The following is an 11,709-nucleotide window of genomic DNA, read 5'->3' as shown; positions in this document are numbered from 1 at the left end:
CCGCCCTCCGCACGGGCCCTGCCGGGGGCTGGGCTCGGTGGCTGACGGGTCCCTTCCGACCCGGGCTGACTCGACCGCTGCCTTCGCCTTGCGCCGACGTTTGTCCCTCCGCGGCCGCCGCCCTCCCGGCGCGCGCCGCCTCGGCCCCGCGCTTCCCGTCGCTTGGTGCCGGCCGTTCCCGCCCGTGGGCGGCGCGGGCGGGAAAGCGGCGGGCGAGGGCGGCGGCCATGAAGCGGCGGCGCGGGACGGAGCCGGAGCCGGAGCCGGAGCGGGGCTGCCTGCGGGCCTGGGCCGCCCGCAGCCGGGCGCTGGTCGAGCGATGGACGGTGCGGCACGTCCTCTTCCCCTCTCCCTTCCGCGAGCCGCGGGGCTGCCGCCGGTGCCGCTCCGCAGAGCGGCCGGCGCTGAGCACGTCCCTTGCAGGCGGCGCGGTGCGGCGGAGAGGCGCGGCGGCAGCTGCGGGACGAGTTCCGAGAGCTGCTCCTGGGCATCCGCGGTGAGTGGCGGCCGTCCTGCCCCGCCTTCACCTCCCGTTGCTGTCCCGGGCCTGAAGCGTGTGGGCGTGGAAGCACCGGCTCCCTGACACCTCTGTTCACCGGGAGGCAGCTCCGGTGTCCCGGTGCTGCAAACTAACGCGTGAAGGCGGCGGGGTGGAAGGATTCCCACTGCCCAGTGATGAATGGGGCCTGCAAAGGAGTTAATCACAGAATCATCAGGGTTGAAAGGGATCTCTGAAGATCAGATCACCCAGTCCAACCCCCCTGCCAAGAGAGGGTCGCCTGGAGAATGAGACAGGAACACATCCAGGTGGGGTTGGAATGTCTCCAGAGAGGGAAATTCTGCAACTTCCCTGCACAGCTGTTCTAGTGCTCTGCCACCCTCAGCATAAAGAAGTTCTTCCTCAAGTTGAGGTGGAGCTTCTTCTGTTTTAGTTTATGAATATTGCTCCTCTGGCTTCAGCTCCACTATCCCAGTGCTGGAAACAAGCCAGGGTGAAATGATCCCTGTTGCCCTGTGCTGACCTGGGCCAGCAAAAGGGTTACTATCCAGCCTCAGACTCTGCCTTAACTCTGCCTTAAACGGCAGAGCCTTGGAGATTCTGTTAAAAAAAAAAAAAAAAAAAAAAGTGAGGCAGCCTTTTCTGTGGGAAGTCAGGGAAGAAGCTCTCTGACACAAGCATGATGCAGAGAAAGCCCAGCATGAGGCAGCTTTATTTCCAGTTTCCTCAGTGCAGGAGAGACATGGAGCTCCTGGAGAGGGTCCAGCAGAGGGAAATGAGGATACCTAGGAGATTGGAATGTCTTTCTTACAAGGAAAGCCTCGGCAGTCTGGACCTGTTCAGTCTGGAGCAGAGGAGGCTGAGGGGTGACCTCATCAATGTCCATGTCTGCAGGGAGGGGTCAGGGGATGGACCAGGCTCTGCTCAGTGGTGCCGAACAGTAGTCACCATGCAATGGGCAGAAAATGATGCACAGGAAGTTCCACCTGAACATGAAGAATAACTTAACCCTGGTTACTGCATATAGGAACAAATTCCTGTGAGATATTGTGGAGTCTCCCTCACTGCAGATACTCAAAAACCATTTGGATGCAATCCTGTACCACATGCTCTAAAATGGCCCTGCAGGAAGATTGGACCAGACGAGCCACTCTGGTCCCTTCCAGCCCCACACATTCTGAGATCCTGTGATAAGGAGAGAGACAGTGTGTGAAAGGGTGGATGTGTACTGGAACAGAGTACGCTGTTGATGCTCTTTCGGGAGAGCTGAAAGTCCTGGAGGACTGCAGCACTTTAGTAGCTGGGGAATGGATGTCTAAAGCCGTGTTGGCACCTGGAGTGCTGACACGTGCTGTCTGTCTGGCACTGCATTTCCCAGGTGGCTAAATCACACCACAATCACTAAAAATTTCTTGCCAAGCTAATTCTTTTGTCGCCAAGCCAATTCTTTTGTCACCAAGCCAGGTGTCGCCACCTGAGCATGGACAGCTGTTTATTCTTAGCCATCTAAATTTCTTGTTGTGTTGGCTGTGCCCACAGGGCTGCCAGCTGCCCTCCCTGCCCTGCCGCTGGAACTCACTGTCCTCTACAACTCCCTGCTTTTCACTGTGGGAGCATCTGACTCTGTCATCAAAGGAGAAGCGGAAGGAATACGCCAGGGGCTCCTCAGGGGTAAGGACATGGTTGTCTGTTTGGGGAGTTCTCGGGGTGAGGAGAACGTTCTCTGTGCTCTGGAGATACTTGGTGACTGGCTGGAGGTGGGGGAACTGTGAGCAGACACTCCTAACTCTGCCAGGGAAGGCCAGAGACAGGGGAAACTGTGGGGAGGCACACCTGGCTGTGCTTGGAAAGACTGAAGATGGGAGGAACTATAAGCAGACACCCAGGCTCTGCCTGTAAGGGCTGGAGGTAGAGTGGCATGTGGCCAGGGACAATGTGCAGCTGCCTGCTGCTGCCTGCAGGGATGGGCTGGTAGTTTCAAGGGAAACAAGGGTTTTTACTGTATAAAGTGCCAAGTCTCTAGCAAAGTTTTAGTGACAGAAGAAAATTAGTGTTTCCTTTAATTATGGTGTGCTGACTTCAAAGAAAACTCATTGAAACAGGCTGCAGCTCAGAGGAGGATCTGAAGTGTTGGCACATGCTTACCTGAGGGCAAATGACTTCAAGAGGGCAGAGCAGAGCTGGAGTCTATCTCTGAGCTGTGCTGTGTGTTGTCTCCTGAGTGTGCTGCTGTCAGCTTCTCTCTCTTAGAGCTTGTTTTCCATTCTGCTGAGGCCAGGCCAGCCCTGCAACCCTGTTCCTTCCATCGCTATGAGGAGCCTGTGCTTGTTTGAGGCTTTCTCTGCCTCTTGCATGTAGGATGTCTGTTACAGGACACCAACACATTGTCTCACAGCTCGAGATCTTTTTGCTTGGGTTTTTTTTTTCCAGTTCTGGAGGCTTGTGGGGCCTGCGGAGAGGATCTTGGCACGGAAGAGCTGTGGGAAAAGGTGCTGCAGGAGGTAACCGTGGAGGAACTGCAGGCACCTCTGCACCGCCTTGGGGCCCTGCAAGCAGCCTGGTGGCTGGCAGCCAGCCGTCTGGGAAGTGTTGCTGGCCTCTTCCAGCTCCTGAGCACTGCTGAGGTAACTGGGTACAGGCAGATGCCGTCAGAGCTGGCATAAATACCATGTTTGTCATAAAGCTCACCTGAAAAATGTTGTTGTGGCACTTGGACAGCTGAACCCATCAATGCTGCCCAGTCAGCATGACTAATCCTCCCCATGGCATCCCAGCAAAGCCTAATGGCCCTGAGAGTGTTAGTAGATCCCAGAATATTCTGCCTGTGTGGGCCCTGGACCTCTGTGTGTCAGATAGGAGACTTGGGCAGGCTGGAAGAGATCTGAAGATGGACTTGGAGACTCTGTAGGGAACAGCAGTGGGATGCAGAACCTTCCCTGCTGATCAAAATGCTGCTGATGGGTCCCATCTTTCTGGATGAACTCCAACAGCCATCTGTTGCATGCCAGGAGGCCCTGGAGGTGCACCCCACTCTGAGGTTGGGAGGTGCTGCCCCAGGCGAGGCAGGAATTACTGCAGTAAGTGGGTTGTAGTTGAAGGGAACAGATGGTAGAACACTGCTCCCCAGTCTACCCCCTCTGCAAGGAGCAGTGTGCAGTGTTGAGTGGTTTGGTGGGACCTCTTTCTCTGTGCACTTGGACCAGTGTTTCCTGCTTCCCTTCAGCATTCCCTGCTCTCTCTCCTCTGTGCCTTCACAGGACCTGGGAAGAGCTCACTGCAGTGAGGGGCAGAACAAACTCCTCTCCATAATCAAGGCATGGCAGGTCCCTCCTGAGGAAGCCTCCCTGCCCCTTGTACAAAGCGCCAAGGACTTGAAGGAAATCCTCTGCACTGCAGCAGCCTTCCTGCAAGGTTTGTGGGGGGGCAGGTACTCATGCCAGCACAGTCTCCTGCTGCTCTGTCCCAGGACCACTTTCCATGTCCTTATCCTGGTTTCTCTTCCCAAGCAAACTGACCCTTGGGTTTTTTTGGGCTATTCCTTTGGAATCAAGTCTGGCTGAGCCTCTGAGTCTCAACCTTTACGTTCCATATTCAAAAAGCTTCCTTGCTTTTTCCCAGCTCATCATTTCACTGCACTATCACAGGGTTCCTCTGCCTGTCTGTGACTCTAAGGGAGGTGTCTGGGCACTGCAGTGACCTTAAAGCAGAAGGCTGGCAGGGTTTTTATGAACATTTTCCTTTCTTCTATCCATCTTCTGGAATTTGCTTTGTTCCAAGCATGTTGTTCCCATCAGACTAGGGTGCTGCAAGAGTCACACAAAGCTGTTGTGAGGCTTTGTAGCCTGGTGTCACAGGAGGCAATGGATTTTCTCTGGCTGCTGTGTTCCATCCTGCCTGCTTTCTCTCCTTTACTGTTTTGACATCTCCAACAGCTCCAGGGACAGCCAGCACTGCCTCACTGTGCTTGGGCTCCTACAGGGCCTTCCTGCCAGAAGACAGGGCAGGAGCTCTGGCCCATAGAGCTGGGGCCAAAATAGTCAAGGGTGGCACCAGCACTTCCAGCAGGGAGGTGGCAGATGTGAGTGTGGTGCTGCTATGTGAGAACAGCTTCAGAGGGAAGCCTGAAAAGAAGATTGAAGGAAAATCAAATAATGAGTTGTGATAAATATTAATTTATTGATATCCTAAAGCATCCTGCTGGGAAATTACCTAGATGTGCTGAAAAAATTCTGAAGTTCTGTATGTGCTTCCCTATCTGCACTGCTGTCACTGTGGATGAATGTGGAGGTGAACGTGCCCAGCACATACCCCTGTCCTTGTTCTGGGCCAAAGGAATCATGTTGGGCTTCCTTTATTTCTTTATTTCTGCTGGATATTTCCATTGAGTGGCTTGTTCTCTTGCAAAACACTAAAGCAAAAATGGCAGCTTGGCACTATGCTGCTGTGCATCGCTGGGTTTGGAGGGGATCAGGCAAGTCCCTATGGCACTGGGAAGAAAAGGGCACCACCACTTGTTTGGGACTTGGTGGGACACAAAAGTGAGCTACAGAACCAATATGCTGTGTCTGTCCTAGGGCTGCAGGAGCTGGAGGCTGGGAACTTCCCTGCCGCTCTTTCCCTCCTTCAGGAAGCTGCAGGAGGATTCTGCTCCAAGAATATCCTGGCCCAGATCTACACCTGCCTTGGCTGCTGTGCTCAGCGAATGGTAATGACAGCAAAGAGGGGAAAGGCAGCTGTGAGGTGGGAAGTGTCAGGCTCACAATGCCTCTGTGTGGACCAAGGCCTCTCAGGGAGGGAAGGCATTGAGCAGAAATTGCCCTTGTGGCCCCAGCCTCCTTGGACAGGCCACAAAATCCATGCCAAGATTTTGGCTGATTGCAAAGTGTTGCTGCAGAGAGAAAAGCTCAAAAACCAACTTGAGGAGGGCTGCCTTTGGCTAAATTGCTGCCATGCTTAGTGGAGATCTCTTGGGGAAGCAGAGTGAGAGTCTGGATCCTACCAAACAGTAAAAACATCAGCAGGATGTGCTTTCAATGTGCATGTCTTCCCATCCACCTAGGGCAAGCCTCAGACAGCCCTTCAGCATCTGAAACAGGCCCTCCAGGCTGATTTCCAGTGCCTTCCTGCCCTGTCCCACGTGGCAGCAGTGTACCATAAACTGGGAGAGACCGGTGTGGAGCTGCAGGCCCTGACCCTACTCTATGAGGTTTGTCTGGTTTCTGTAGTTCAAGAATGAGTTTTGCCCAGCAGAGCCTGCATGGAGCTTTAAAAGCAGGCTTATTTCTTCTGGGAGGCTGCTTGACCCTGAAGGGAGTCCCCAAAATAGCATGGTGCTGCCTTCAGCAAGTGGGCAGGAAGGAGTCCAGCGAGATCTGAAATTCCTTCTCAGCACCATGTTTGGATGTGGCAAGACCTCGGGTCCTAGTTCATGTTCATGGTGGCTTGAGAAGTTATACTCTTAGGTCAGAAAGCATCAAGCTCTTAGTAAAGTATGTAATAGTAAAGCGGCCTTTAAGGGCAGATCTTGGCTGCAGTGAGGCAGTGTGCATTACCTGTGTGAACCTGCCTGGAAAAGTAGGTTACAGCAGTAGACCCTGAATTATCTCTTTAGCTGTTTGAAAACTGTCAGATACATAGAGAGTCTCTCCTTACAAATGGTCTTACTAGGTTGTGGCTGAATGGGAGATGATGCTCCAAGCAGCTCAAAGTACCTTGAACTAAAAACCTGAGGTGATCTGGGTGATCTTGCAAATATCCTGGTGCCATGTGGAGATGAAAATTCTATCTGCTCCTGTGTGATGGCTCTTGCTGGAAGCAACTGTGAGAACAATGTAGTTGTGCTTGTGAAGTGCAGCACTTCTGCTTGCCTGGGTGCATCTCCAGATGTCAGAAGTCACAAAAGATTGCAGCTGCCTGAGACTTGACCAGTGCACTGTAGATGTAGAAAACATATTTTCTGTTCCTGTTTCACAGGCTCTGGGAAAAAACCCTCCAGCAGCTGCTTCCTCTAGTCCCTATTTCCTCATGCGAACAGAGCTGCTTGTCCACACACCAGTACTCACTTCCCTCCTTCGCCGTCACCACCCCTCTGAAGTGAAGTACCTTCTGGCACAGCGGTGTCTCCAGGATGGGAGGTAGCAGTGTCTCTGGTCTGCTTGCAACACGCTGCTTGTTTGGGCTCTGCAGTTTTACTTGTGCTTCTGGAAATGGTCCAGTTCAGTACTGCTGTCATAGGCCTGCTCAAAGCATGGAGATTGTGAACAGGGGGAGAGGCTGCGGGCTGGCAATCCAGGTTTCACCTGGCTGATGGCACTTCTCGTTCCACCACATGTCCTGTTCCTGTTGCAGGGTGGCTGATGCAGTGGAACATTACCTGGATTTTCTGTCTCTCCTTCAGGAGGGGCTGCAGCAGCAGGTAGGTGTCCTGGTAAAGAGCTTCCTTGGTGACTTGGAGGATGAGGGTTGGAGGGATCCAAACCCACTCCTAAGGGCTGGGCCCAGGTATCAGCTCTGGACTGCAGGCTTCAGTGTCTAGTTTGAGATGTGAAGGAAATGAGGTGGGGTCTGACGTAAAGGAAATGAAGTGGGGACTGGCACCCTCAGCCTGTGTTATGTCTGCCTTTGGAGTCACACCAGAGAGCACTCACCCCTGCTGTTTGGAGAGACAGCTTCCCCTTCCCTTTGAGAGCAGCTGTCAGCCTGATTTTGGGTGTCTTTCACTTCCAGAGTAGGGACTTGAAGCCTTGACTCTGCTGAGCTGTGAGTCCTTCCCATCTTCTGCCTGCTCCACCAGGCTTCAGTGACTGTGAGAGAGGGCTTGAGCTTTGCTGGGCAGCAGCTGCACATTCCCAGTATGCACAGAGTCATGCTGCTTGACAGAGAGCTCTGCAGTTCTGCAGCACTGATGTCACTTTTGCTCCCCAGGTTCCCCTGGATGGTAGCTCAGCTCTGCCCAGGATCCCAGAGGTGTTCCTGGAAGCAGCATCTGCCTTGGAGCAGGCTGGGAGGCACCAAGATGCCATAACTGTGTGTGAGGAGGTCATCAGCCGGACAACTGATCTCATTCCACGGGTGTTACGAGTAGAGGAGAGGCTGGAGCAGAGAGAGTCCTCATTGCCAGGGGCAGAACTGGTGGGTGGATTCCTGTCTCAGAAGAAGGAGAGCATGTGCTGCCTTGCCTGGAGAGCAGCTGGATACCTGCAGCAGGGCTGGGCATGGGCCAAGCTGGGCGAGAGCAAGGAAGCTGTAACACAGTTCAGCAGGTGATAGAGCCTTGCCGGGAGAAGGGAAATGGATGGTGGGGCCAGGGCAGAACACAGCATGGAGCTGGGACTGCCCTGATAACCTGGCACTCCTGACAGCCCAGGAGTGGCTCCAAAGCTCCTCTGGCCTCCCACACACAGGTGCCTCAGTGATCTCCTGCGTGTCCAGCTTCATGGGTCTGGAGTCAAACAGACAGGTAGGACACCACATAAGTGAGATCTGTGTGCAGCCTCAGCTGGGTCAGGATATGTGTGCTTGGCAGCAACAGGTACAGGGCCAAAGTGGTGGGCCCAGCATCACTCTGGCAAGAGGCAGTTGTCCCAGGGTGCAAAGCTCTGGGCCATGCTAAAGCCTCTGAAGAGACTGGCTGGTTCTTTTGAAGCAGAGTTTGGCCTTGGCTCTGCCTCCTTCACTGCCTAGGTAGCAGTTAAAGGGGCTGTGAACTGGAAAGCTTCTCCAATACAGTTTTTGGGGAAAATATATATGCCAGTGGTGCAGAGGAACAGCCAAAGGCCAGGCTGCTGCTGAGGTCACTGTTCACCACAGCCATGTAACACTCTGAGCTCTTGGCATTCTTCACTCTCCCCCTCTGCTGCCTCCTGAGCTCTTCCAGCCTGGCAGAGAGGTTGAGCTTTGCCATCTGTTTCCAGAGCTGGAGGATGAGCAGCCCAAGTAAATGCTTGGCCTGTCCTGCCTGCTAACCTGGCTCAGCCTGCTGGGAATAAGGGAGAGAATGTCTGGAGGATGCTGTCTTCAGGTGTGTGTGTGTGTGTGTTCCTGTGGCAGAGAATCTCCAGCCAGAAGTGGAGGTGCTCCAGAAGATCAGGTTGCTCTCTCTCATTGGGCGAGGTACACAGTTCCTGGAGCTGGGGAAGAACAAAGAAGCCCTGTTGGATTTCCAGCACAGTTTGCAGATCTCACCAGGTAAGAGGCTCATTTTGGTGAGGGACACAAGGGATTTCCACAATTTTGTCTTGGGCTGCTTTGCTGTCTTCAGCAGGAAGTTCTTACACTTTATACCATATTTATTCAGGTGTCGGGGCAACAGTAGGGCCACTAGCAATGTCACATACTAGAGATATTTCTGTGGAGCCTGGTCAGCTCTTTGCTGTGGAGAAACAGACCAAAACTATTGTCAGAGGAGTCTATCAGAACCCTGACAACAACTTGTGCCCTCAGATAGCTTGGAAATTTCCTTCCTCAACCCCAGCCTGGTACAGCCATCTTTCTCCCCGATGGGTCTGCTTTCCCAGAACAGAGGAGTGGAGCTGTGCTTCACCTTAGGAAGCAGCATGCCCATGCCTGGCAGCACAGAGGCCTGCAAAGGGAGCATTCATGTCTTGAACTCAACCAAGGCATGGCAGGTGCTGCTGACAGGGCTGCTCTTCTTGCTGAGTGCTCTGACATGCTGAAGAGGTGTGAGCTTCACCAGGATCTGTCAGACCTGCTGGTCCCAGTCCTACCTGTGGCTGTTCCCTCTGGGGGTGCAGACGTGCCTGCAAGAAGAACCCCAGTCTGTATCCAAAGAGAGGTGTGGCAGGCTGAGCCCCAGGACTGATGCCATCTGCACTGGCTGCCAGCCCTGGGGCTAACTAGAGCCTGTGACACAGCCAGGACAGCCTCCTCACCATTACACTTCTTACACTCGTTGCCCTTGTCTGTCTTCTGAGCTTCTTTTGTAATACCCTGCAATGCACAGCAGTGCTGAGGACCTGCTCCTCCTCTGCTAAGGGCCGATCCTTTTTCCTGCCTTGCAGGTGACCCAGCAGCTGCCTCCTACCTGGTGCAGACCTTGTGGAAGATGAACCGAAAGCAGGAGGCAGCTGCCCAGTGGCTGAAGCTCTCCCAGAGCTCCCCTGGAGACAATGGGCAGCAGCCAGGGCAAGGAAGGTGTGTAGAGGGATGGGTGAGATCTCAGCAGTGCAAACTGTCTGCCAGGCTGTGAGGGCAGTTTAGGTGTCCAAGGAGCTTCCCCTGATGACTGCTCCAAGGGGCCACAGGCTGTGGGTCTGCTGGGACTCCCTGGGGCACAGAAGAGCTGACATGGAGCCAAATGGGGAGAGCAGAGGCTGCAGGAAGAGGAGGGAGACCTGCAGAACAAATGTCTCAGGGCATGGCAAAGGAATGCTGCAGTCCTCACTACTGCCATGTTCTCTTTCAGACCCCTCCCTTTGTACCTGGTTTCCTGTCTGGAGCAGGCAGTGTTCCCTCACAGTGAATCTCTTGCCAGAAGCATACAGGATTTCCTCGGAGCAGCAGCCCAGGACACCCCAAGCTGACCTGGTCATGCCCACCATACCAACCTGCTGAGGTCTCCCTGCACCTGGCTGGCACAAGGGCCTTCAATAACTCCTTCAAGATTCAGAATTACTCTATGATGAAGCTAGATTCCCAAAAGACTGAAACAGAATAGTTCTCCTTTTCTAATAAAAAAATCCCAGCTCTTTTTAGCTTTGGGATTTCCATACTGTTTTTCCAGAGTGAAATGTTTGCAGTCATGGCCTTGACACTCCCTCCAGCTACTGAGAGCCCATGGGCTGTGTACCCTGGGTATGTGAGAGATCAAGGGCAGAGATACCTTCATCCTCTGTGTCCTGTGAATGGTGGGGCTGGCTCTGCACTTGGGCTCCAGGGAGCTTCTAGTTTGTCCTCTTTGTGCTTTGCATACTGGCTTTTTGCTCCGTTACTGTGCCTTGGAGCCCAGAGAAGTGGTTTTGTCTGAGGTATGCGGCTCTAAGGTCTGAATTTCACAATGCTGTACTGGCCAGAGATAGTGGCAGGGTCCAGACCTGCACCTGTCTGTCCCCTGTGGTCCTGAGGGTCTCTGCCAACGCCATAGCTCCAGGTCCCTCACCCTCAGTGCTGAAGGAGCACATGTCCCTGCCCAGTTGCCTGGTGGAGCTTTTTTTTTATGAGGAAGGTCCCCTGACCCCATTACCCAAGCCTTTGGCAAGCCTTGCCTCCCACGAGAGGGAATGGGTGCTTAGGAGCTGCAAGGCCAAGGAGTGAGGGGAGAGGAAAGAGGGCATGACAGAACTCTGGAGGAGTGCAAGGTAGGAGCTGCTGCAGCCTCTGAATGCTGGAGGGACAGAGAGGGGCTTTGGGTAGGCTTTGTCCTGCAATTCCTCCAGAAAAACACCTTGGAATATCCTGGGCTGCATCCAGAGCCCCGTGGGCAGCAGGGGAGGGAGGGGATTCTGCCCCTCTGCTCTGCTCTGCTGAGACCCACCTGGAGCACTGCATCCAGCCCTGGGCTCCCAGCACGGGAGGGACAGAGACCCAATGGAGTCAGCCCAGAGGAGGCCACCAAGATCATCAGAGGGAGAGAGCACCTCTGCTGTGAGGAAAGGCTGAGGGGGTTGCTCAGAGAAGCTGTGGATGCCCCATCCTGGGAATTGTTTGTGGTCAGGTGGAATGGGGCTCTGAGCAACCTGCTCCAGTGCGGGGTGTGGAGGGGCGTGAAAAAGATCTTTGAGATCCCTTCCAACCCAAGCTGTTCTTGCTCTCAGGCAAGGGAGGGAACAGATGTTTCCCTGTGAGGGTGCCGAGGTGCCCACCGGCTGTCCCGAGGAGCTGCGGCCGCCCAGCCTCCCGGAGCGCTGGAGGCCGGCCGGGCGCTGCCGGAGCCCAGGGCAGGGCGGGCCCGCGGCTGCGCACTGACCGCCGGCTGCAACGAGGCTGCTCTAGGCGGTGGGGAGAGGCGCGCGTGCGCACCACGCCCCCTCCGATTGGCCCTGCCCTCGGGAGCTGCCCAATCAGCGGCGGCTATGGAGACGAGACTTCCCTCCCGCATGGTCCCGTCGCTGGCTCTTCGCCATTGGCCGTCCGGAGCTGCCGCTCGGAGGGAGAGCCGCACTGCCATTGGCTGAGGGAAGTGGCGCCTGGCTGGTGACGATTGGCCAGAGCACACAGAGGGGCGCGGCTAAGGCGGAGCCCTCGGTCTTTAT

General features: G+C 54.6%; 1 protein-coding gene across 1 annotated transcript; it reads left to right on the top strand.

The window, feature by feature from the left end:
* Positions 1–169: 169 nt before the first annotated feature.
* Positions 170–10,234, top strand: FANCG (FA complementation group G). The gene is made up of 14 exons (XM_021554695.4): positions 170–326; positions 424–496; positions 2,039–2,170; positions 2,930–3,123; positions 3,757–3,910; positions 5,074–5,204; positions 5,559–5,705; positions 6,473–6,633; positions 6,848–6,914; positions 7,424–7,761; positions 7,903–7,958; positions 8,549–8,686; positions 9,520–9,652; positions 9,924–10,234. The coding sequence occupies exons 1-14, from the start codon at positions 228–230 to the stop codon at positions 10,039–10,041; spliced, it is 1,941 nt and encodes a 646-aa protein (XP_021410370.3). The 5' UTR covers positions 170–227; the 3' UTR covers positions 10,042–10,234.
* The last annotated feature ends 1,475 nt before the right edge of the window (positions 10,235–11,709 follow it).

Source organism: Lonchura striata, chromosome Z (assembly GCF_050655825.1).
Source record: "Lonchura striata isolate lonStrDom1 chromosome Z, ASM5065582v1, whole genome shotgun sequence".
Lineage (NCBI taxonomy): Eukaryota > Metazoa > Chordata > Aves > Passeriformes > Estrildidae > Lonchura > Lonchura striata.
This window is presented reverse-complemented; position numbering and strand designations above follow the sequence as displayed.

Coding starts and splice junctions, on each gene's coding strand:
- FANCG (XM_021554695.4), top strand. CDS start 228: ATGAAGCGGCGGCGCGGGACGGAGCCGGAGCCGGAGCCGGAGCGGGGC. Junction 7,762..7,902: donor GCTGTAACACAGTTCAGCAG/GTGATAGAGCCT, acceptor TCCCACACACAG/GTGCCTCAGTGATCTCCTGC. Junction 9,653..9,923: donor CAGCAGCCAGGGCAAGGAAG/GTGTGTAGAGGG, acceptor GTTCTCTTTCAG/ACCCCTCCCTTTGTACCTGG.